The sequence below is a fragment of the Leptodactylus fuscus genome, chromosome 1, assembly GCF_031893055.1.
Source record: "Leptodactylus fuscus isolate aLepFus1 chromosome 1, aLepFus1.hap2, whole genome shotgun sequence".
In the NCBI taxonomy this organism is placed as follows: Eukaryota; Metazoa; Chordata; class Amphibia; order Anura; family Leptodactylidae; genus Leptodactylus; species Leptodactylus fuscus.
In genome coordinates, this window is record NC_134265.1 from 104,825,405 (window position 1) to 104,852,885 (window position 27,481).

At 42.0% G+C, this 27,481-nt stretch overlaps 1 protein-coding gene across 1 annotated transcript in view; it reads right to left on the reverse strand.

The window, feature by feature from the left end:
* Positions 1 to 27,481, reverse strand: part of GALNT9 (polypeptide N-acetylgalactosaminyltransferase 9) — a 243,539-nt gene that overhangs the window by 13,331 nt on the left and 202,727 nt on the right. The window contains exons 7-8 of the mRNA XM_075274965.1: positions 16,794 to 16,979; positions 14,268 to 14,405 (exon numbers count right to left, since the gene is read on the reverse strand). Of these exons, the coding sequence (XP_075131066.1) occupies positions 14,268 to 14,405; positions 16,794 to 16,979 (324 nt within the window). The remainder of the gene's footprint in view (positions 1 to 14,267; positions 14,406 to 16,793; positions 16,980 to 27,481) is intronic.

Below are 27,481 nucleotides of genomic sequence, written 5' to 3' on the forward strand. Positions count from 1 at the left end.
ACTGTCTATCACATGACCATAGACTGTCTATCACATGACCATAGACTGTCTATCACATGACCATAGACTGATTTATCTACTGGAAGTAAATAGAGAATGATAACATGCAGAGATATAAAAAAAAACCAAACATGAGGAATTGATAGAGAAATTAAATTGCAAAATTGAATGACTTTTCAATCTACAAACATTTATATAACATAGCCTCTATCTTCTGAAACTGGACAACGCCTTTAAAGCAATTCTCCTGTCAGACAACTGCCTTACATATAATGTCAGGGCTGAACAGTTATGTATAGTAAATAGAGATGAGCGAACAGTGAAATATTCGATATTCGTTTCGAATAGCCCCTCAATATTTGACTATTCGAACAAATATCGAACCCCATTATAGTGTATGGGGAAAAAATGTTCGTTTCAGGGGAAACCCAAATTCGACTCAGGAGGGTCACCAAGTCCACTATGACACCTCAGCAAATGATGACAACACCTCTGGAACGCAATTGGGACAGTAGGGGAAGCATGCCTGGGGGCATCTAACAAGCCCAAATCACAGTTTTACCCCACCATCACAGCCTATCAACTACACACTTTCTACACTCAAAAAACCCACTATGAAAGTGGGAAAATACCTGGAAACCTTCTTTCCTCTCCAATTGGATGGACAGAAACCCAAATTTTAAGCTAAAGAAACATTGACAAGCACCCCTTTAAATCACATTGCCCATGACAACCACAGATGGAATAGGCAATGGGAAATCCAACAGTACCCACCCTGAACTGTCATTGTGTATGTGTGTGTGATGTGGTAAGACCTTCAAAAATTCACTTTTCTGGTCCTTAACGTGAGCCCTTCCAAATTAAGTTAGAGTCCCTTAAGCTGAGCAACCAGCAGAGATTGAGGCCCTTTAGGTGACTTCAGCCTCTCACCTGCAGAGTTTTAGGCCCTTTAACTTAGTTCAGCCTTGCACCAGAAGAGTTTTTTGCCCTTTGGTTGAGTTGAGCCTTGCACCAGCAGAGTGTTAGCCCCTTTAAAATTGTTAGCCCCTAAAACGGTGGTTCCAGAACCATCATTCTCATTGTGCTGGATTGATGCAGTGGATTGGACTGAGGACCCAGACATTGACCTTGATTGTGATTGGGAAATTGATACAATTTTGGCATCAAGTCCTGGAGGTAACTTTTATTTAGAGGACCGCAAAGGTGGAGAATTGGCTGCAACCACTACTACCGGTAATGGTCCTCTAATATCAGACTCTACATTACATCCACAGGGTTCTGATCAGGTTTTAATAGTCCAAACAACATGCTCCAGTACTTTAGATGTAGATCAGAAACCACTTTCCCTTCCGACAACAGATTTAACCAAGCTTCTTCATCATCATCCTGCTGAGATGGAGCCACTAAAGGAAACCTTGCCTTCCAAGGCATGTCCTGGAGCTGCGACTGAGCAAAATCTAAACACAGAGTTCTTTGGAACTGAAAAAAATTCACCAGCAGTGTTTTTGGCCCTTGAGGTTAGTTGAGCCTTGCACCAGCAGTGTTGTTGGCCCTTGGGGTTAGTTGAGCCTTGCACCAGCAGTGTTTTTGGCCCTTGGGGTTAGATGAGCCTTGCACCAGCAGTGTTTTTGGCCCTTGGGGTTAGTTGAACGTTACACCAACAGCTTTTTTGGCCCTTGGAGTGAGTAGAGACTTGCACCATCAGTGTTTTTGGCCCTTGGAGTGAGTAGAGCCTTGTACCAGCAGTGTTTTTGGCCCTTGAGGTGAGTTGAACCTTTAAACAGCAGTGTTTTTTGACCTTCAGTTGAGTTGAGCTATGCACCAGCAGTGTTTTTGGCCCTTGAGGTGAGTTGTGCCTTTAAACAGCAGTATTTTTTGACCTTCAGATGAGTTGAGCTATGCACCAGCAGTGTTTTTGGCCCTTGAGGTGAGTTGAGCCTTTAAACAACAGTGTTTTTTGACCTTCAGGTGAGTTGAGCTATGCACCAGCAGTGTTTTATTTTTTGGCCCTTGGGGTGACTAGAGCCTTGTAGCAGCAGTGTTTTATTTTTTGGGCCTTGGGGTGACTAGAGCCTTGAAGCATAAGTGTTTTATTTTTTGGGCTTGGGAGGGACCCCTAAAAAATTAGATTTCAGGCGCTTGGGGGTGAGCCCTAAAACATTAATTTTCAGGCCATTGGGGGAGCCCTAAAAAATTATTTTGCAGGCCCTTGGGGTGGAGCCCTAAAAAAATTGCATTGCAGGCCCTTGGGGGGTATCCATGAAAAATTAATGAAGTTTTTTAAGTATTACATTATGATGAATAGGCTGGGGTTGGAGGAGGAGGAGGAGGATGAGTGAATTGGGTGCTGGCAGCCCCTTTCCAGTACCTGGACTGTGGACTGGATACCCAGCTGGATATCCACATCCTCGCCCCCTTCTGCTACTGACAAGGGGCACTAATGGCAGCCCCTCTCCAGTACCTGGACTGTGGACTGGATACCCAGCTGGATATCCACGTCCATGTCCTCGCCCACGTCCCCTGCTGCTACTGTCAAGGGGCACCGCTGGCAGCTCCTCTCCAGTACCTGGACTGTGGACTGGATAACCAACTGGATATCCACGTCCACGTCCTCGCCCACATCCCCTGCTGCTACCCTGCTGCATGATTGACAGGTTCACTGTATGTATACAGTGTTCCTGCAGTGTAGCTCTGAAAAGAGCTGTTTTATAAGAATGTTTTCCTGCCTATAAAATAATAAAATCTATTTCTCACACTGAGAACAAGCTCTCCCTATCATTCCAAAACGAAAATGAGACGAAGATGGCAGACACTATTCTTATGAATCAAAGGTCACATGTTTTCGGCAGCCAATGGGTTTTTCCAATTTTTTTTCAATGCCTACATTGTTGTAGTTCCTGTCCCACCTCCCCTGCACAGTTATTGGTGCAAAAAATGTGCCAGGGAAGGTGGGAGGGGATACAAATTTTTACTGTGTTTGCTGCATGTTATTCGATTGCAATCGAATATATCGAAGAGCCTGATATTCGATCGAATAGTAAACTATTTTCACCCCAGAAAGATTACGTAAGGGTCAGTGCGTAGAGTACTATTGAGAGGCTTTTTTGGAGGCTGATTCTGAGGCGAATTCATCGTCAAAATCAGCACCAAAAATTTTTTGTTTGCACTGACCCTTAAGTCTCTTGTGAATGCGTTTTAGAGGCTAAGACTATTGTTTTCCTGTATGGGAAACAGAGAGAAGTGCAGAGACACCCACTTTGACAGAGCTCACAATAGATGCCAGAACAGTTTTTTGTGAGAGTTCAAGATGGTGACATTACAGGACCCATGTGGGACTTCGATAGTTCCAGAAAAATTTATATAATACCAATTGGTTAAACAAATCAATCCAAAATCCAGACAGTTAAGATGGGCCAATGGGTCCTCTCAGATTGCAGGCTACTATTGATGCTACACAGCGTTGTATACTGCCAGAGTGGTTGTACTTGCTACTGCAGTTTAGCCAAAAAGATGGAACTAAGCTGCAGTTCCAACCCAAAGTTGCCCCGTACTGACCACTGTGCCTATGTCACTTTATCAACTGATTGATGGGGTTCAGGATCAGTCCTCTATGTACTACTGGTTACCCTAAACTTCAGAAAGTCCATTGTCATGTGTATTTTTTATTTGTTAAATTTCAATGATTTAATATATATTTGAACATATGCATATATTTTATGTATTATGTACATACAACCAATAGCTTTATATAATTTGTGTAGCTTTGACAAGCATGAGTGCATGGGCAATTGCAATAACTTTGGTAATAGCAGTGGGAGACAAGTATCTTACTTCTGCAAGAACCTCGGAGTAGACAGTCAGAGCATGCGGAACATAATTCACCTCCCTGCCTGAGGATATGCACCCACGGAGGGCTGATTGCATCATGTAACAAAGTAACATTATATAATGAAGAACTAAAGTACTAGACAAATCCAAGCAGACGTCCATTCTGTGATATTAGTTTTTTTGCCAAGAGGGCCTGAAGATAACATAAGGTAACTAAATGAAATAATCAGAATAACATAACGAAATGTTACTTTGGTACAATAAAACTGAAGAAGATCTCATTAAAGGGATTTTATCATTAAAAACTTTTTTTTCTCCCTAACACATTGGAATAGCCTTAAGAAAGGCTATTTGTCTCCTACCTTTAGATGTCTTCCCCACCCCGCCGTTCGGTTAAAATCCCGTTTTCTGCAGGTATGCAAATGAGTTCTCTTGCAGCACTGGGGGAGGGCCATTACAATACTGTGTAAGTGGCCATTTTTCTTGTGGCTGACGGGCATGCGCAGTCGGCTTTGCCATAGGCCCGAGGCCTAGAAGTTTGAAGCCAACCCCCGAAAGAAGATGCGTCAAGACCCCGTTCCTGAAGAAGATGGAGGTGGCGCTGGAGAGTTCTCTTGCAGCATTGGGGACACCCCCAGTGCTGTTTGAGCGCTGGGGCCCACCCCTAGTGCTGCGAGAAAACACATTTGCATACCGGCGGAAAACGGGATTTTAACCGAGAGAAGACATCTAAAGGTAGGAGACGAATAGCCTTTCTTAAGGCTATTCCGACGTGTTAGGGAGAATTTTTTTTTTTTAATGGTAAAATCCCTTTAAAGGGGAAAGAAAACCCCTAAAATTCAGTTTATACATAATGTTATGCATACTACAGAAGTTGGCTGAAACTTGAGGCTTTCTCAAGGCCTCATTATAAATTAGCCGCACCTTCCATGCAGCAATACTACAATTTATGTCAGCTTGTAGCAGGCTTTGATTTTACTCATCATTAATGCCAAAAAATTGGTGTAAAGGCTTAGTAAATGGTGCAAACGCAAAGACCTGTAGTTAAAGTAGCTTCAGTGATCAACGGCCAGTGACTGAAAATGAAAGAAAATTGTCTTTGTGTGATGTAACATAAGATGGTGGAATTTACAAGAACTCACCCAAAATAAATGTTCTGTGTGCTCAGTAGTCACAAAGTTTTTGATCTCTTCTCTTTTGCCAAAGATTCTGTCACTGGTCGCTCCTACCAGGATATGCTAAACAAATGGCTTATGTCGCAGGTAGATCTACCAAACATAGCAGGATGATACAACTCCACATTTCTATCTAGATGTTAGTAAATGCCTGAATAAAAGTGTACCAGAATGTTGTATTGACCTCGCTGGAAGCAACGTTTTACCAGTAGTGCGCTGGCCTCTGCTATCACCAGACCTAACACCCTGTGACTTCTTTCTGCGGGGTACATCAAGGAATCAGTGTTTCTGACCCCCAAATCACAGGATCTGAATGACCTGATAAGATGTACAGTGTTGGCCAAAAGTATTGGCACCCCTGCAATTCTGTCAGATAATACTCTTGTTCTTCCAGAAAATGATTGCAAGCACAAACTCTTTGGTATTAATATCTTCATTTATTTTGCTTGCAATGAAAAAACACAAAAGAGAATGAAAAAAAAGTCAAATCATTGATAATTTTACACAAAACTCCAAAAATGGCCCGGACAAAAGTATTGGCACCCTCAGCCTAATACTTGGTAGCACAACCTTTAGACAAAATAACTGCGAACAACTGCTTCCGGTAACCATCAATGAGTTTCTTACAATGCTCTGCTGGAAAATTAGACCATTCTTCTTTGGCAAACTGCTCCAGATCCCTGAGATTTCAAGGGGGCCTTCTCCAAACTGCCATTTTGAGATCTCTCCACAGGTGTTCTATGGGATTCAGGTCTGGACTCATTGCTGGCCACTTTAGAAGTCTCCAGTGCTTTCTTTCAAACCATTGTCCTGCTGGAAGACCCATGACCTCTGAGGGAGACCCAGATTTCTCACACTGGGCCCTACATTATGCTGCAGAATTTGTTGGTAGTCTAGAGACTTCATAATGCCATGCACACGGTCAAGCAGTCCAGTGCCAGAAGCAGCAAACCAACCCCGAAACATCAGGGAACCTCCGCCATGTTTGACTGTAGGGACCGTGTTCTTTTCTTTGAAGGCCTCTTTTTTTCCCTGTAAACTCTATGTTGATGCCCTTTCCCAAAAAGCTCTACTTTTGTCTCATCTGACCAGAGAACATTCTTCCAAAACGTTTTTGGCTTCTCAGGTAAGTTTTGGCAAACTCCAGCCTGGCTTTTTTTATGTCTCTGGGTAAGAAATGGGGTCTTCCTGGGTATCCTACCATACAGTCCCTTTTCATTCAGACGCCGACGGATAGTACGGGTTGACACTGTTGTACCCTGGGACTGCAGGGCAGCTTGAACTTGTTTGGATGTTAGTCGAGGTTCTTTATCCACCATCCGCACAATCTTGCATTGAAATCTCTCAATTTTTCTTTTCTGTCCACATCTAGGGAGGTTAGCCACAGTGCCATGGGCTTTAAACTTCTTGATGACACTGCGCACGGTAGACACAGGAACATTTAGGTCTTTGGAGATGGACTTGTAGCCTTGAGACTACTCATGCTTCCTTACAATTTTGCTTCTCAAGTCGTCAGACAGTTCTTTGGTCTTCTTTCTTTTCTCCATGCTCAATGTGGTACACACAAGGACACAGGGCAGAGGTTGAGTCAACTTTAATCCATTTCAACTGAGTGCAAGTGTGATTTAGTTATTGCCACCACCTGTTAGGTGCCTCAGGTAAGTAACAGGTGCTGTTAATTACTAGAGATGAGTGAACACTGTTCGGATCAGCTGATCCGAACAGCACGTTCCCATAGAAATGAATGGAAGCACCTGGCACGCAGACTTTGCCGGTGGCCAGCCACTTAACCCCCCGCGTGCCGGCCACTTCCATTCATATATATATATATATATATATATATATATATGTAAACAAAATACAGTGGATCACATTTATTATCTGCCTATGCCACTTTTGTGGTCTCAAAAAGTCTGAAAAATAGAGTTTGCAACTTTTAAAATGGCATTTGGATCTTGATATGTTTCCTCCATTGTGGTGACAATGCTGCCTACATGTGTTGGAGCGCTGCATTTGCAGACATAGTATAGCTTAGCTTTTCATTTGTAATGTACAGTTTCCAATTTACAAACACAGGTACTGATGACTACAAAAACATAAATAACTGTGCTCTGTAGGAAAATTCTTCGAAGGGTTACTGTACATTGTGTGCTCTAACCACAAATGCACCTTGTACATAGGCAGAGGTGGAGTACATAATAGTACTTAACCTTGCTACAATGACATTGAGACAGATACTGCACCCTCCTCTCTCACCCCACTATATTATTTACTGAATGGAAAATAAGTTATCTAGGCCTGGTTCACATCAGCGTTCAGGTTTCTATTCAGGGAGTCCGCTTGGGGACCCCTCTGAACATAAACCTATCCGCACAAAAAAGCAGATACCTTAGGAAACCGGTGAACCCCATAGACTATAATGGATTCCGCTCGGTTTCCGCATGAAAAATGTGGAGATAAAAGTGCTACTTGCAGGAATTCTCTCCGCATATTTCATACGAATAGGGGAATAGAATGGCCCAAACACAAATGTGAGTCGGGCCTTAGATGGTTTCTTTACATTTACAGAGGCCCTACAGATCATTATCATTAAATGTCATATATTGAAATGTACTACTGATTTTATACAATAAAATTATTCTGCTTAATATGAAAAATACCACCAATACAATGGTATTTCCATTGATATTGACACTACAGACCAAATTTTAAACAACTTTTGCATGTACACTTATCTTAAAAAAATCCAATGAAGGTTATTAACATTTCCTTACATAATACTGCGCCGCCTGGTGTTTAAAGTGTTTAGCAATGTGCGTGCGCACTAAATGAGTTGGGCCCTGGTGGTCACTTATGCTCAGTCACTCTACCCCCAACCAGTGATCCTTTGTTCGAACAGCCAAAAGCAATAGTTGCTGCTTGTCTAGTTTTACTGCCTTTGCTGGATTGGAAAGTAAGTATGGCTTATAAAGTTAGCTGCCAGAGGGGAAAGAAGACTAATTCAGCTCAGAGCCCAATCCCAACAATATGGATTAGCAGCAGCACTAAGAGTTCACATAGAAGCTAAATATGATGAAAATGTGTTATTTGTGCTAGAATAACTGCAAGTTACTTCAAAACAGCTATGGAAGACTTTCAGGACTTTTGGCATGGAATGATTGATAGGATAACCCCTTTAAATTGTGGTGGATTTAAGTATCCCTACAAACAGCAGAGATATTCAGAAACACTATAGTGGATGTAAAAGAAAGCCAGGAAGCATGTATCCCACTTAATTCAATATTCTCAGTAAGAACATATAAAAGCCTTTCTGAAGCCTGTGAAAAATCCACTAGATAAAACTGAGGTCATGGACAGATGAACAACGATGTTCTCTAGTTTTATGTTTTTAGCCGTTGTTAAGCTTCAGGAAAAAACATAACATTGCTTCAGCACTCACACAAGTACTAAAAGACCAACTTATGGACAGAGACAGAGGCCAATGCATCATTGTAATACACTTGAATGTTTTGGCAGAATTTGACACAGTTGACCATTAGATCTTAATACATAGTCTCAAGGAGTTTGTGGATTTGTTTGAACAGTTCTACAGTGATTTGGAGTACCACCAGTGGCGTAACTAGGAATGGCTGGGCCTCAAGGCAAACATTTGACATGGGGCCCCCTTGATCCCCACCCCCCGCACAAATCGCCTTCCTGTACACACTATTTTGTCCCATAGTGGCCCCTGCACACACTATTATGTCCCATAGTGGCCCCTGCACACACTATTATGCCCCATAGTGGACCTCTCATACAGTATTATGCCCCATAGTGGCCACTGCACACAGTATTATGCCCCATAGTGGCCCCTGCATACAGTATTATGCCCCATAGTGACCCCTGCACACAGTATTATACCCCATAGTGGCCCTACATACAATATTATGCCCCACAGTGGCTCCTGCACACAGTATTAGGCCCCATTGTGGACCAACCATGAACAATTATTATAGCTTTCAGACCCTAGAGTATAATGATTGAAGACTCAGGGGAGGATACAAACATAATAAACAATGTTACTTACCTCTCTGTGGCTCCGGTGCACTCCCCACTACTTTTGGCCAATGGCCATCTTCATTGTTGGACCAGACGCCACATGAGCCAGGGTTGTGTTGCAACGCATAATGATACTGGCCTGGCCTGTGTGACATTGGGAACGTCATCAAATAGGCCCAAAGACTGCCACAGCAAAGGAGAGGTGAGTAACAGTGTTTTATGTTCCCCTACATCTCCTGGCCCTCCAATCAGTATACTCTGGGCCCTGCATACCAGCAGCATATTGTCCTATACCAAAATCAGTACAGGACAGTCCATCACTGGGAGGCAGGGACTTCTAGCATCATAGATAACTATCATGCTAGGAATCCTTCTCCCGGCATGATGTTCAGTCCAGTAAATTTGCAAAACACATGGCCAAGTTTCAAGCGTGAAACTTGGTCGGGTGAGTGTAGGACAAGGTCCCACTTTGCGCTGTTTTTTTGTTGCAGATTTTACTGTAGCAAAACGCAACTATTAAACATATGTAGAAAACTCTTGCAATGCTGCAGCTAAAATGAACAAGCTGAAGTTTTGCCGCAGCTCTTTTTCCCCCACGATGTGCGGGTGAGATCAGTCAGAATCTTGATCACCATGGTGGTATTGTAAAACATAGTCAAAAACGCTGTGTTTCCACAATGTGGGGACTTAGCCTTAAACAGATTTTCCAGATTTATAGACTGATGTCCTATCCTTAGAATAGGTCATCAAAGAAAGTTAGCAGATGGGCTGATACCCAGGATCCCGCTGAACTATTTGAAGGGATTGCAGCATTTAGGTTAAATGGTTTTGCATTTCATCCCCTTTCACTTGAATGGAGCTAAGTTACTCACAAGCCAATAGGGATATGGCCACTAAGGGTTCCACCTATGGTTGTGGTGCCCATCAAAACACTTCATCACTAGCATTATACTGTGCAATATTTCTGTATTGCAGTGTTTTGTACATGTCAGTTTTACACTGACACCCAGCTTTTTAGATCTAGCCTCTGGCTGGGCTTATGAGGGGGAATGAAAGATTGGCAGAGGGAAACCCTTCTGTATTTTATTCATTTATTTGCTCGCTTCCCTAGGGCCAAACGCTGTACATGCTGCAGTCACAATTGACAGAGGCATTTAAAGGGTTAAACTACAGGAGATTAGAGTTATCCATCCCTGACTGTTGTGGCAGGAACTCGGCTATGAGTGACAGCTGGGTCCTTCCTGTTAGGAGTATTTAGGTTCATTGCTTTCTGTTTTTCTTACCTGGGGAGTTTTTGGCTGCGCAGTGTCTGGGGTGGCATCCTGGCGCTGCGGGGTTGTCCTGTCGTGAGTATTGGTGCGCACCTTCTGACTTGCACGCGCACACTGCTGGTAGGCAGCTTTATCTCCTGGTTGATTAGTCTGTCCTCCCATTTGCACCTGGGAGGAGTGGTCTCTACTCTGTATTTAAACCCATGCCTCCCATGGTTCTGTGCTGAGTGTCTCTTTTACAGTGCTAGGCCTTAGCAGGAGGAGTAGGTGGTTATCTGGGATAGAGGAAGTTCCGTGGTTGGTTTTTGGGAGGTTTGGGTGAACGAGTTGGTGTGTGTGTTTTCCCTTCTGTGTTCACCAATCCTCCCTCTGTGTATAATTGACTGTGTGAGTGAATTGCCTTATCCTTTGATTTCTACTCAGTTTCCCTGTGTTTGTTTCCTAGTGTAAGGTTCCTTCCCATATTGGTTTGGGGAAATCCTTTCCCACATTTTTCCTGTGTGCTGCTTGTGTTGTTAGTCAGCGCACACCCTTGTCAGTCCCTGTCAGTAGCAGCTTCACTTGTTCGTTAGGGGTGACCCCCTTTTAGTCTCCAGTCCCTAGAGATCTTATAGGGCATTCCTTCTCCCACTTCCCTCTAGGCCTACGGTATCAGTGAGAGAGGAGCCAGTCGGGGTCAGGCTTAGCCTGAGTACAGCCGACCCACACCCGTGAGGCAGGGACCGGGATAGCTAGTGGGAGTAGTGCAGGGCGAGATTTCATACTGCTATTCCTTAGCCCCATTGCAGCTACCTGGACTGACATAACACTTCCATCATTGAGCATTAACTGCCTCTTGGTTATGATGCATATATTCATCATGGAGCATTAAGGGGTTAAATTTGTAACCATATTTGTCTGCATAACAACAGAAAAGTAACAAATTTTGTCATTGTGAATTAATATTTTGATAATTTATAGTGAGATAGATCTATCTATCTATCTATCTATCTATCTATCTATCTATCTATCTATCTATCCCGGTATTTATATATGGCACAGATTTACACATTTTTCCCAATGATATTTAAATTAAAATATCAAAAGCTGAAAGCCTCATTTTTAATTGCCAGCCAGACCCGCAAATGATAAAATGTGGTTTACAGAAGTTTTCTAATCTTCAAAAATTATGTGCAATTGGTTTAAATGTGGTAAGATCAGTCACTCACTAATGTACTCTCCGAGATGCCTCTGTGAGGCAGTCACACATGACCATGCTCCTGGAGTTTATCTCCTACGTTCATGACATTCTGTACTCTGAACATATGGTTATCTCCCCTTTCCCCTTCCCAGTAGAACTGGATGTCACACATCATATGCTTTTTCTCTTTGTGCTATATCTATCCCTGGCTCCTCCTTTCCCTTCCATCTCGGCAGGGGTATGTTTTGCATGCTAGACACCAGATAGTGTCTTGGCTGCGAAGGCAGGGAGTAATTATAGCTCTTCCTTAAAGGGATCCTATCATTGAATACCCTTTTTTTTTCCTCGATAACACGTCGGAATAGCCTTAAGAAAGGCTATTCGTCTCCTACCTTTAGATGTCTTCTCCTCGCCGCCGTTCGGTAGAAAACCGGGTTTTCTTCGGTATGCAAATGAGTTCTCTCGCAGCACTGGGGGCAGTCCTCAGCACTCAAACAGCACTGGGGTTGTCCCCAATGTTGCGAGAGAACTCTCCAGCGACGCCTCCATCTTCTTCAGGAACCCGCCTCTCTGCACGTATTCTTCCGTCCTGAGTTTTCTATTAACTAGGCCTCGGGCAGAGCTGACTTCGCATGCCCGGGCCACAAGAAAATGGCCGCCTACACAGCTTACAGTGTAAGCGGCCATTTTCTTGTCACCCGGGCATGCGCAGTCAGCTCTGCCCGAGGCCTAGTTAATTGAAAACCCAGGACGGAAGAAGACACGCAGAGAGGCGGGCGCCTGAAGAAGACGGAGGCATCGCTGGAGATTTCTCTCGCAGGATTGGGGACGCCCCCAGTGCTGTTTGAGCGTTGGGGCCCACTCCCAGTGCTGCGAGAGAACTCATTTGTATACCGAAGAAAACCCAGTTTTCTACAGAATGGTGGCGCGGAGAAGACATCTAAAAGTAGGAGACGAATATCCTTTCTTAAGGCTATTCCGACATGTTATCGAGGAAAAAAAGGGTATCTAATGATAGGATCCCTTTAAACCTTGTAATGCAGGGATATGCAGGCACCAGTAAAGAGAGCTGATTTGTGAAAAGATTTGAGAGAAGGAGGAATCATGGCAATTTCTGTCCTTATATTTGCAATGCCACATCTGCAAGCCCTTGCAGCATAAAAAAAAACTGTACTACACAGAGCTGAGAAAGATAATAAAGCTAAAAATGGTTGGAATACCTGTTGACCATTCTGACACATTCAGGTACTTTTTCCTACTTTGAAGAACCCCTTTATTTATTATTAATACTATTTTATGGGACTCTGTCACCAAGGTGAAACATATTAAACTAGCAACACCCGAATTTATCACCTTTTCCTCATTAAAATGTGTGCCTCCACTGCTGAGATTTATCTCACACTAGCCTCTGCCCACGACTTCGTCTGCGGGTTGTTGGTGTCGATGATCCGCCTATATTCAGCAAATTACTGCGATCGATGTTTCAGCAGCTCCCAAGCTGTCCTGATGCTGAACTTGTTCGACACACTGTGCCTGTGATTGTTCTGGTATCTCAGCAGCTCGCTGGGATGCCATATAATGAGCATGTTGTTGGTGTTGATGATCCGCCTACTCCGGCGTTTCGACGGCTGTTGAGCTGGCCAGCCACTGAACTTATTCCTCGTGCTGTCCCCGTGATTGTTCCGGTATCTCAGCAGCTCGCTGGGATGCCATATAAGGGTCCATTCACACTATGTAAATGCCAGATTATTCTGAACGTAAAACATGTTCAAAATCAGCGGAGTATAAAGCAGTTCCCATTCATTTTTATGGGAGTCGGCATACGAGCGCTCCCCATAAAATGAATGGGCTGCTTTTTTCACTACGAGCACTCCCATTGAAGTGAATGGGGAGTGCTTGCGTGTACGGCTCTGAAGGAGCAGAGCTAACCGAACACACAAGCACATCCCATTCACTTCAATGGGAGTGCTCATAGTGAAAAAAGCAGCCCATTCATTTCTATGGGGAGCGCTCGTATGCCGACTCCCATAGAAATGAATGGGAACTGCTTTATACGCCGCTGATTCTGAACGTGTTTTACGTTCAGAATAAGCTGGCGTTTACGTAGTGTGAATGGACCCTAATGAGTGTGTTGTTGGTGTTGATGATCCCCCTCAGCTCCGCTTGAGGAGAACTCTGTGACTTCTGGCTTCCTTCATGGCTCTCGTTGTTTGCAACAAATTATATTTTCTTTTTCCCGGCATGTTTAAAATTGGCAAACTGCCAATTTAAATTAAAGGTGTTTGCTCATGTCATTGTGCCAGCACTGCCTGGAGCAGATCAGATAATATGCAAATGTGTGTACACAATGAACTGAGAGATAACAGACCTGGCTTTATCAGAAGCTGAGATAAGAGCAGTGTAATATAGTATGTGAATAAATTCATAACAGTTGTGAAGCCATGTCATTTACTGTGATAAAAAAGTAGCCTATGTTTTAATCGAGGTTACAAACTATCTATGTGCCAAATTTCATTCAAATCCATTCAGCCGTTTTTGCGTGATTGAGCAACAAACATCCAGACATTTTATAATAGTAGGATTATACAAGTAAGGAGTCTGGAGCACTTAGGGTGGCTATGCTGCTTCAAACTGCTATACCTCACACTATTTTAATACGTCCTCCTTCCCCTCTCCATTCATTGAGTGACACTGCCACTGAATGTCACTTATCTATAGAAACAGCTCCACTTCTTGACATAAATCACATTTTTTCATATTAGAAATGTTTCTTACCTCACCATAGGTAATAGTATTATTGTAAATCCTCATTTCTGGATATACATTCTCCAAGTACCATTTAAAACTACGACATTGCAGTTTATGCCGAAGAGCCAGTCTTTCAGTGACATCACCAAAGTCCACCCCGGGGTTCTTTTAACAGAAAGTAAGAGCAGACATCAGGTTTCTGTTTCATAGTTCAGTGAATTGTTTAACAGCACAGTGCAGAAAATTGCTGTAGACTTGTACGCCATCTAACAGACTGACAGAACAATCAGCCTTGTGATACTGAAATGTGGTGTACAGACAAGATACCAAAGCAGAACACATTTAGGCAAATCAAATATTGATCACTTTGTTTTGTTGCATTTGACCTGGAAAGGGTGTGATTTATTTATGTAACCCCTTGTGAGTGCAGATACATGTTCTGGGGTTCATATCACACGTCTATATGTGCACATTCCCTGTCAGGTTTCTACTACTAACTTTTTGCATGGATTGGTTTAATATTTAATGAGTATTTTATATAAGTCTATGCACAAGAGATGCTCTCAAGGCATGAAATGAGGGAGGGCTTGAATGGTTCGCTCATTGCCTTGGATTGGTCCTACTTAATATTACTTTTTTACATCTTATGTCTTTTTTTTTTTAACATCATGTACATAGAGTTCTTTGTACATATATCTAACTTTTGAGACACTGAAGGTAAGCAAACAGTGATATGCCTCAGATGGGTACACAGTATATAGGCCTAGGGATCTTGTGCTATGGATAAAAACTAGGTTTTTCACATGACCGAGTTTCTCTACTTTGTAGTGTACACGAGCCATTAAAAATAGTGTATGCTCTATTTTTTCATGGATCGGTCTCTGAGGTCTGTTTTCAATGTCTCAATACTCCCATTTAGGTGAATGGGCCCATAAAACAAATCCCACACATATCTATAAAACACAAGGCTGGCCATTAGCTCTATTGAGTGAATTTGCACTTAGGCTGGATAAACATATAAAATAGTTTGGCATAATGCTTGTTTGGCCAGCAGCAGTTGTTTAAAACCCCATATACACAAGCATGTTGGACTCAGCCTATCATACAAGTGTTCTGAATGGAGAGAATGGAATAAGTTGTTGTCAGACATCTCTGGAGGTGATATTTCTCCAGTGAGACCAAAAGGATCATGCATGTTAAAATCAATATACACTATTAATTTCTTCCTTCACATTTGTTATCATCTGAGTTTCGTAGGCCCCTATACCCATTAGATGGTCCCACCATAATTGAAAAAAATCCAGAATAGAATGTGATTAGTGAAAACCTGCATTCACCCCAGTTTCTCATGGATTTTGTTTTTATGGAGTTCAATGCCATAACTTTGAGAAAAATCCAAAACTGAAATTTTTTTTTTTTCTTGGGGCTGCATAAGTGCTTGTCACTAAGCAGTAATTGGCACAGAAGGCACGTGGATGACATCCGTGTGCTGCCCATGCCTTCAAGGCCCTATTCATTAAGGCAATAGAAGTGAATGGGTTAGCATGTCACCCGTGAAAAACACGGCTAGTAGTTTGTAGTTTGGTCATTTTCATACAGGGGATACCTAATGTGCATGTGTTTTACTATATTTTTATATGTGAAGGGGAGGTCATTTCAACTTTTATTTATTTTAATTTTTTTACTGTTATTTTTGAATTCCAGGGTGTTTGATCACTAGTAAAATATACTAGTGCATTGCAGTATATTGGGAAATCCATACATTTGTCAAGTGCTGCTCACTCACCATGCAAATTGTATGAGTGTAGGTACTGCAGCACGACCCTATAGACCGCAGTACCTACACTCACTGCTTGGTACTGGTAATCTGTGGGGGTCCCAACAGATCTAATATTGATGGTCTATCCTAAGGATCAGATAAACCCTTTAAAAACATCTGCTAAACTATTAGGTAGAGATGAGCGAGTTTACTATTTGAAACTCCTGTTTCGAATAGCATGCACCCATAGGAATGAATGGACGCAGTCGGCACGCAAGGGGTTAAGCGGCCGGCCGCCGGCAAAGTCTGCATGCCGGTCACTTACATTCATTCCTATGGGTGCGTGCTATCCTAATGGCTTATCCTAAGGATTAGGTGATCAGTATCAGATCAGGTGGGGGTCCGACATCCAGGACCATCATCCATCATCTGTTCTAAGCAGCTGATACACATAGACAGGAACAAGAAGAAGACATCCTTGTTCTCTGTGTATTAGCCAAACTGGATTAAAATCAGCTAACTTTCACATGAATGGGAGTTAAAAAGCACTCAGTTGAGCCACTACACAGAGGACTGAGCTGTTTGCTTCTTGCATTCTCTGTGTACCAACTGCTGAGAAGGTGCCAGATGTTGGTTCCACCAATATGATATTGATGACCTATGCTTAAGATAAATCACTAATATTTTAAGCCCAAAAAATCCCTTTAAACACCCAGAACGAAAATAAATTCCAGTATATAATGGAAATATTATCATTATTTAATCAACTTATGTACAGACACGGTGCTACTTACTGTCATGGGTATGTTCCATGCCATATATACATGGGACTTGAACTCATCCATCCAAACTTCTGCAGCCCTTAGGGCATTACGCTTTGCATAGTAATCAATGTCATTGTTGTAAGGCTTCTTTGTGCGTTCAATATGGGCAACTCTAGAGCAAGGTAAAACTTCCATACTTCCTCCACACTGCCAAACCTAGAAAAAGAGAATAAGAACTTTTAGAAATACATTATAAATGTGACTATAGTGTACTTTGAGTTTGGGTGTAAATGTCACCTTTACTTTTTTCATGTTATTTGCGGTAAAGAATTCCTACCTTCGAACAGTATGCCATTTTAGGTTTAATATTCTGTGTTGATTAATTTCTTAATATATTCTAAAAATAAACTGATCATTAATGAACTTTAATTCATCCGCATATGCATAAAATAGATTGCAAGTATTCTTATTACCTGCAGACTAACTATGCAGAGCTTAGGAGCTTACTGCACATGGACACAATGACCTCAGTAATAAAAGAGAGTAGAAACCAGGGCTGTGGAGTCTGATCTGACTCCGACTCCTTCATAAATGACCGACAGCTCCTCTAATTCATTGAAAAGCTAGTGACTGGCTTCATATGGAAGTAAATATGTAACAAATCATGTATCTAATCAATTATACAATATTACAAAATGTATAATAAAAAATAATCATTTTATTATCAACCTTTTTTCTGACTCCGACTCTACAGCCCTGGTAGAAACAATTATCTAGAATTATATCATTTACCGTTTTATCTAAGCAATATAAACAGGGGATTTGGAGTTTTGTATCAGAAAAAAAAGCACTAGCCTTGTAACGCTAAGGCCCCACGTTGCGGAAATTCAGCTTTTTTTGTTGTTGCAGACTTTGTTGCGGTTTTTTGAGCCAAAACCAGGAGTGGATTGAGCAAAAGGTAGACATATAAGTATTTTTTATTGGTTTCCAATTCCTTCTGCTGCCACTCTTGGCTTTGGCTCAAAAAACTGCAACAAAATCAGCAACAAAAAATCTGTGTTTCCGCAATGTGGGACCTTAGCCCAAAGGTTCTACTAGCTGGATATAACCACAGATAACAATATGAAAAGGTGACTGGAAACCTTAACTTTCCAATATTGGCAGGTATAACACTGAGGTCTTATGGATATTCATTCTTTCTATAGTGGTCAAACTAGGTCACTACATCATGAGGGTCAGACCTCTGGTTTTCTAAAAAATGAGATCAAAGTCCCATATAACATCAACCAACATATAACATACTTTTAAAAACAGCAGATCTGCCCCATCTAGGCTTGCAGGTGTGTATTCCTAATCTCCTGCCTGTGGAACTCTCCATAGATTCTCATGCTATCGCGGCTTCATTGTATTAATTCTTTAGGTACATTTTGTGTATCGTAAACTAAATTACCACCCTAGATAGCACCTTAATTGTAATTCTTAACCTGCTCCTTTGTATCCAGCAGGGATCTCTAAAGCCTAGATAGCTACAATTCAATAGTATTGGTCATGGGGCAGATCTGCTGTTTTTAAAAGTCTGTGACTGTATATGTTGGTTGATGTTACATGGGGAATTGATCTCATTTTTAGTGGTATTTAAATAAAGCTATTGCTTTTATATACATATATCCCCCTTTTGTGTGAATTACTATCACACTTGAGTTATTTAATTTATTATGGGGGCCTACCCTATTATAGTCAGTTTTCATTATTTTCTATATCAGACCTCTGGGTTTCCTATCAGTCCTGTGCATGAAGTAGAGGTAGCACTAGTTTACCACAACCAGATGGGTAGCACTGTATAGAGAAAATGTAAAGGGAAATACAGAGCTAACTCAACAGTGATACTCTTATTATTGTCAGAATTGGTACAAGTTCCAGAGACTGGACTTCCATGATCCTAGTGATCTACCTTTAGTTTATAAAAATGGAAAAAACATTTAGGCTAAGGTACCATGTAGCCAAAAAATGCTGCTGAAAAGACTATGGCAGAAACACATCACGTTTTTTTCCGCAGAGCTGTTCACAGAAACTCCACAAAGTCTTCCTCCGCCAGCGTTTCCATAGGTATAGATGACATACTGTGATTTTCAAACACACAAGTGTTTTTGAAATCGCAGCATTTCCGCTGCAGAATTTTTTCTGCAATGTGTATGTGGGATTCGCCAGAATCCCACCCATTTTGCAGATAATGTAAAATGCAGCGTTTGTTTTGCTGCGGCGTCTCTACTACAAATACAACATTTTCGCAATTTGGGGTCCTGGCCTTAGAGTTACAGAAGCCAAAAAAAAATGTACTGAAAAGATAAATGGTGATTTTTCATGTTTCTATAGCAACACAGGGGATCACAATAAAGCTTTGGTTAAATTGCACAATACCATATAGGATGTTACCATTAGTATTACTAAATATATACTGTACAATGATACTATACTGATTCTTGGAGTAATACAGTTTAATATTTACACGCTGCAGCAGAGAAACGGAAAAAAAGGAAAATCCAGTAATCTGATGTCTTTTATGACACATCAATCAGTTAGAAGAGCAAATAGAGGAGACACTGGCAAAGAATGTGCACAGGGGCTGAATTTGCATGAAGTTCTTGTAGTGATGCCCCGAGCACAAAGCACAAACTGAAGTTATCATCAAAAGAGCATTCAGCATTTCCACCTCCAGCCGCCTCCCTCCCTGCTGGAGGCCTGCGACGTACGACAGAGAACTCCAGGCCTCTCCCGCAGCTCCGAGATTAACGCAAACTTGTTAAATCAAAACATCACCATTAACAACAACACACAGTTTATCTGCTGGTAAATTGCCAGCAAACAAAGAACATTGCATTACATAGCAGCGGAACAGTAGCGAACGAATCCGTGCTTCAAGTAATACAGGTATCTGTCCGTACAATCGAGACCTCATGGGCTACTTCTGCACAGACCGAAGGCAAAATGTTCATAAGCTCTTTTTGACACGTATCTAAGGAGATAGGAACATTTACTGGAATATACAAGACAGATAATGGAGACGCAGTACCAAAGTTTCCTTCTAACTCACATAATGGTGGTGATGGCTTGACATAAGCCAGCTGTTGTTAATGGGTTAGAAATTTGCCTGCATCATTCTATAAGACAGTTGACGTCTAAAATTTCCAAACAGCATTGCCTTGAGAATACCACTGATGTATGAAATCTGGTCCCCTCAATTCTTATCTACGACTACCTAAGGCTGGCTCATAGCGCACCTCAGGCATGTTTGCTACCACTGTGTATGAAATGAGAATGGAAGTTACAGCTATTGTTAGCTATTGTTAGAGGATTTTATACCAATATTCCCAACAAATAAAAATAAATTGAATGTCTTATTGGTTGAGTGATGTTTTGTACAAATAAAGAAATGGGCGTATGACTGAATGACCCAACAACCAGGCTAGGAAACTTGTTATTGCATAATATATTGCACTATCATATTGTGCTTAATAATAGTGAAAGTTATTGCATTGTGCTCTATCACAAGCTGGTTGGAAAGAATCCAACCCTACTGTATTCCCACAAATCACATTTACTATCATTAGTTACAACTGGCAGTACAACATTTGTCATGCAGCCGTAGGCTTTTGGTGGCAGATGTTGGGCCGGATATTTTAGAACATGAAGAGTTGTCAGTTCCAATATGATGCAATATGTTTTACATGCTTTGATAATCTCACTTAGACTACTACAGCAACCTCTCTGGGGCCTACGTGGAAACAGACCTATTGGCTAATTCCAACTGGTAGCGGACAATATTTTACTCACTGATCTCCGCTTCATTCCAGCCTTTGTGTCTACTTCTTTTTCATGTCCTGGAGGTAAAATTGGAGGCAAAATGAGACAGGAGTGGGGATCAGAAAGTAAAACATCAGCTGCTACCTATTGGAATGATTGAATGGGTAACGGCCAAACTTGTGCAGCATCGGGGAGGTGAGTAAAAGCAGCAAACTGTTATACTCACCTCTCCTGGGTATCCAGGGCTCCCCAGCATCCTCTACAGGCCTCTTCTGACCTGTGTCTGATGTTGCGCATCACGTGGTTATTGTTAAGGCCTTGTGATTGGGTCTCAGCAGTCACCTAGGGTGTGCGAAGCGTTATGGTATTTACAGTTTACCATGAAAAGAGTACAAGAGCTTCCAATGCAAATATGAACCTAGAATTATACATTTATGGTGCTAAATAAATAATGGTATACAATATATGAATAATTTAGGGGCGGGGCCTGACCGCGCAGCATGGTGGACGCGAGTCACTAGAGCTCCGTGATACCGGGGACTTTGAGCGGTCGTCTTGCCTTACCTGGAGGTGAACATGGGCAAATCTGGCAGAGATAAGCAGGGGGAAGCTCCGAGCACCCCTGGGATGCCCAAACATCAGGTGGACTTGCAGCGTTTTATTAGAAAAAAGGCCGGGACTTCTCCTCACACTCTCCCTAAGATGGCGCCGGAGTCTAAGCCGGAAGTGGACTCAGAGGACGACTCTGAAGTTGGAAGCATAACGGGAGGTGAGCTTTCTGATGCAAATACCACGCAACTCACACGGAAATTTTTTCTTAAAACTTTGGAAAAAGCAATTACTAATGCGATGTCGCCAGTTTTAGCTGAACTGGCGGATATTTCCTCTGAGATTAAAGCTACTTCTCATAGAGTTCAGGCTCTTGAGGAGTCTTACTCGTCCATTAGAGAGTATGCTGGGGCGGTGTCAGACCATCTCCAACAACAGGAAGAGCTACTTGATCGCTCCTTGCTACTAATAGAAGATCAGGAGAATAGAAACCGCAGGCGCAATCTCCGTTTGAAAGGGGTCCCTGAATCTTACTCCCCAGAGGACTTGCCCAAAATGGCGAACAGCATTTTCACAGATCTGTTAGGCCAGGAACGTGCAGCTCAGGTGACCATAGAACGCATACATAGATCGCTTCGGCCTAAGCCCAGACAAGGGGACCCTCCCCGTGACATAATATGTGGTCTCCTCTCCTTCAGAGACACACACGCCATCCTTACTGCGGCTAAAGCTAAAGACCAAATTTTGCTTGAGGGTGTTGAAATTTTTCTGTACCAAGACATTGCCCCCTCCATATTGGCAAAGAGGAGATTGCTCAAGCCTTTACTAGATGAACTGAGAGCAAGGAATATACAGTATGCATGGTTATACCCTTTTGGACTGGCTATTTTATGTGGCGGACGACGTATTGTTGTCCATACTCCACGGGACTTACCAGCTGTATGGTCATATTTGGATATATCCCCCCTGGAAATCCCCTCTTGGCTACCCTCTCAGAATTTGGATCCGATACCACTACTGCCACCTCTCTCGCATGGGCCTGGTGCTAATAAATTCAAGTCACCCAAATCTCGGAAGAGCCTTCTCAGGGACTAAAGAATTTACCTGAATATGCCCTGGACTTCCCTGGTTGTTATCTGTTCATGGATCTACCGGTAACTTTACATTGTGCTCACTGCCTATCTCTTGAGCAAGAGTCTAGCCTTATCTAGTTGTGTATATTTTAGTTGGACGCTGGGACATTTCCTTTTATACCATAATCACCTCGTGTTGGCTTTGGACTCATCCTTTATCGCACCTTGATGTTTAGTGTGACCGGTACAACAATACTCTGACAGTGCTCTTTAGTTTTCCCGAACTTCGTTCAGTTGTTAACTGTCTATGTTCCTCCTACAGGTATTTTACTTGCTAATTTTTTTTCTTTATAGGACGACCCTTAGGGTCCCATTCCGATCAGGAAAAACCCCGTTCCATCAGTCTACTAGTTTAGTATTTGGTTACTTCTTGACTAGTTCTAGTTGTGTAGGTACTGCATACTCTTATATTCTTTTACTACCTGATAGTTACGAGATACCCTCTAGGGTTCTTTGTGTAGAAGGCATCCACACCCTATTTGATACGTGTCTTGTTTATACTCTTTATAGATATCCTCTTACTTCTAGCCTACCTCACCATTATGGCTTCTGTAACCCCCTCCTCTCTTACGATCTCATCCTTTAATGTAAAGGGGTTGAACTCTCCAAATAAGCGCCATTGGGTAATGTCCCTTTCAAAAAAGTTTAATGCGGATATTTTGTTACTCCAAGAAACCCATTTTAGAACAGACAGGATTCCTAAGCCTTATAAAACTATATATGATCGATGGTACTACTCAACTCATCCGACGTCCTCTTCCAAAGGCGTTGCCATCGCCATTAAAAGGACGCTCCCGTTTATTATCACCCAACAGTATGCTGATGTAGAAGGGAGAGCCATTTTTGTTAAAGGTCGCATTTCTAACCGACCACTAACTATAGCCTCACTCTATGCCCCTAACCATGGTCAGCTCTCTTGGTTAATACAGATCCTGAAATCTCTGGCTCAGTTTGCAGAGGGCGAAATTTTGATCGGCGGGGATCTTAATGTCTTGTTAGATCCCCTCTTAGACTCCTCCTCACAAAAATCTGCGCTTTCCCAGAAGGCTATTAGAAGACTACACCTTGCTTTGCAGGAATTGAATCTAATAGACTCCTGGAGACTGGTAAATCCAACTGTGAAAGATTATACTTTTTTTTCAATGCCACATAATTCACACCAACGCTTGGATTATATTTTATGCTCCAAGTCGTTGGCTAATAATATTACCAAGTCCCAAATTGGTGTTATTAGTGTTTCGGACCATGCGCCAGTCTCTACCACCTTTGCACTTCCAGACCTGACCCCTAGAGAGTGGACCTGGCGCCTTAATGAACAATTACTTGACAGTCTTGAGTTTAGAGAGCATATAGGTAAGGAATTGTCTGCTTATTTCCTGTTGAATGTGTCGCCGGAAGTTTCTCCGGCATTAGTTTGGGAGGCTCACAAGCCTGTTATACGAGGCCTCTTTATTTCAAAAGCTTCAGCCCTGAAGAAGGAGAAACAAAAAATGATTGACTCCCTGATGGCTCAGATTGCCACCCTTGAGCGACTGCAGAAACGTAATGCCCTTTTATCTGCCCACTCGGATCTGTTGCTACTTAGAGAAAAGTTGAAAAATTTGTTGAATGCTTCCTCAGCTAAGGCTTTCTTACACTCTAAAGCCCGTATTTACGCTCATGGAAATAAGGGGGGTAAAATTATGACCGCAATGCTGAGAAAGGAGAGAGCAAGAGCACATATAGCAGCAATTAAGAAAACAGATGGCTCTCTGACTTATGACACTTCTGAAATTGCAAAAGAGTTTAGAGATTATTACTCCTCTCTCTATAACCTAAAGCAACAGGATACTAACCCTCATGGTCCAGTTAGGACTACGGAGGATACGTTACGTATTCGAGAGTTCCTTCACTCTCTTAAACTGCCTTCTGTTACAGAAGAGATGAGTGACTCTTTGCTTCGACCAATTACAGAATCTGAAATACAAGAGGTTTTATCTAGTTTTCCTAGTGGTAAGAGCCCTGGCCCTGACGGGCTGCCCTCCCTTTACTACAAAACTTTTCAGTCTCAGCTAGTTCCTCATCTTACTTCTTTTTGTGATTCTTTGTTGAAAGGCTCATCTATGGTGCGGCAGTCGCAGGAGGCACATATTACTTTGATTCACAAAGAGGGCAAAGACCCGACGCAATGCTGCAATTATAGACCTATATCATTGCTGAATTGTGATTTGAAAGTCTGGGCTAAGGTTCTCGCTATGAGACTGAGAGATATAGTTCCCTCTTTAGTACATGAGGAGCAGGTCGGTTTTGTGAAAGGCAGAGAGGGTAAAGAAAACACGCATAAATTGCTACATGTTATTGCATTGGCAAAAAAATTGAATAGCCCATTACTTCTATTTAGTGTAGACGCCGAGAAGGCATTCGACCGTGTAAGTTGGAACTATATGTCGGAAACTTTACTAGCTTTTGGTATTCCACCTCCTTTTGTTAGAGCTGTTCTCTCTCTCTATGCCCAACCTCATGCTCGGATTAAGATTAATGGTTCCTTTTCAGGCTGCTTTGATATATCCAACGGGACCAGACAGGGGTGCCCTCTCTCCCCTACCCTATTTGTCCTCTCCCTGGAGACTTTCCTCCAGGCAGTGAGACAAAATCCAAATATTTCAGGTTTCCAATTTGCAGATAAATCAATACACACGATGGCTTATGCAGACGACGTGTTGTTCCTGCTGTCTGACCCCGTAACGTCTCTGCCGGAACTTCAATCCCTTATAGTTACTTATGGCTCCCTTTCCAATTATAAAATTAATGACACGAAATCGGAAATTCTCAATGTGTCTATACCACCTTCCCAGATTAAAGTTTTACAAAGCTCCACACCCTACCAGTGGAAAACTAAGTCCTTGAAATATCTTGGTGTACATTTGCCCTCTGATATTGCAGATGTTTTCTCGCTAAACTATGTTCCCTTGCTCTCTGAACTCATGTCACTGCTGAAGGATTATAATCTTCCATATTTGTCCTGGTTAGGCAGGAAAAATCTCTTGCAAGTTTATATTGTCCCAAAAATGCTATATGTATTGCAGATGTTACCCATTTTTGTACCTCGATCTTATTTTCACCAAACTCGACGGCTTTTCTCGGCCTTTCTCTGGAACCACAGACCTCCTAGGTTACCATATAGACTTCTTGTTAAACGAAGACAAAACGGTGGAATTGCTCTACCAGACCTACAAATCTGTTATGAGGCTATTCAGCTCTCCCGCTGGATGTACTATGCTCTCCCTCATAAGATTTCTTTAGTCACGGACTTGGCACAAAGCCTCTTTGATGACTTTTATTTCAAACCTCTTTGGTTCCCCACACCTTCTTACTGTCGTGGAGACCTAAATTTATTATTAAAGGGCCCGTGCGAGGTTTGGCTTAAACATAAAGAACGTTTGGCTCCAACACCCTCCCCAATTTTGCCTGCAGACCTCATTCCGTTCCTTCCGCTGTTAACCCATAACGCGCCGTTACTCAGTGGTTCCATCTGGAATGTTTTGAAAGAAGTTAGACTTAAGGATTTAATTGAGGACGGCTTACCTATTTCTCAAACACAGCTTCATGCATTAGCTCCTTCTGTCAAGCCTCACTTCCTCCATTACGCGCAATTTTATGGTGTTATTAAGAAACTGCTATCAATTGCCAACCCATGTCGTAAGCTTACAGCTTTTGAGAAGGGCCTACTTGCAAAATTACCGTCCCAACGAAAGGTCTCATGCTGTAAACGAATGCTTGAGGATTATGCTGACATTGACAAACCCCCTTATGTCTCTGCTTGGGAGAAAGAATTGGCCTTGACCTTTTCTGAGGAAGATGTAGATTTTATTTTGAAACGTAGTTTTGGACAATCTAGGTGTGTGCGCTTACAGGAACTCCACTATAAAGTTTTAACTAGGTGGTATCGCACGCCGGATTGGCTCTTTAGACATGGCCTTAAAGATTCTAATAAGTGTTGGCGCTGTGATTCTGAAGTAGGTACGATGTTACACATCTGGTGGTCGTGTGATCTCATTGAACCATTTTGGAGAGAGATATCAGACTTTATTAACAGACTTTTCAAAACATCACAGGTGCTTTTCCCGGATCAAGTCTTTCTCACGGGCCCTGCAGGTTCTTTGAGCCCACATAAACGGGAGCTGTGGTTCCACTTGATTGGCGCAGCAAAGTCGCTGATTCCCTTACACTGGTTAAGTTCTTCCCCCCCAACCTTTCAGGCATGGCTAGAGAAATCTCACCAAATTGCTCGTTTCGAGGAGTTAGTGAGTTGGAAGGATAGATCTCACGATCGCTATGTCAAGGTTTGGAAGAAGTGGTGGAACCTGGTATCGTGATTCCTTCTGGGATTTCTTTCTTTTGGGAATCAGGTCCTCTTTTCTTGCTTCTTCACTCCTTTCTTTGTCCCCCCCCCCCCTTGCCTTCTTATGCTCGTATTTGAAGTTTTTTTTTCAGGTAGTTACTTCATACTTATACAGAATGACCTACACAACTGTATGTTCTTTTGACATAATGTGTTTTATTATACCCAACTTATTTGTTGGATTCTGTTTACTTGTTTTATTTGAATTTTCAAAGAAATCATTGGTGTTTGTATCTTTGACTGATTACACCTAATGTCACTGTACTTTCTTGTGTATAAATATAAATAAAGAATAAATAAAAAAAAAATATATGAATAATTTGACACATCACTGCTATATCATAATGAGACTTTTTAGATTAGTATATTCAGGAATCCATGGGAATCACAATGATGGGGATGTCATTGTGGCCGAGTATTCTACAGAAGATATTATAATGACAGCTGTACATCTTTTCTTTGAATGCAAAAATACTATACCTTCCTACTCCTGGTCATTTCTAAGTATTGTAAAGATCCATTGTATAGCGACGCCAATGTTCGAGGCAGTCTTTAAGCAATACATACAAGCTTGAGAAGGAACAGATTTTTAGCTGCAGGACACTTACAATTCTACTGCCATTGGTATTCCAATACCACATTGCATCAGTTAGCCTGCTTGCTTCTAGCCATAGTTTATGTCTACTATATATTTAATATACCTATCATTCCCTGGGATTATTTACGGCTCATACTGCCACAGATAAGAAAGTGGAACTCTCATTTGGAAAAAATAAAAATGACTTTATCATAAAAACTATATGAATATTCATCAATTGATAATGGGATTCAGTGTGTCTTTGTCACTGTCACCT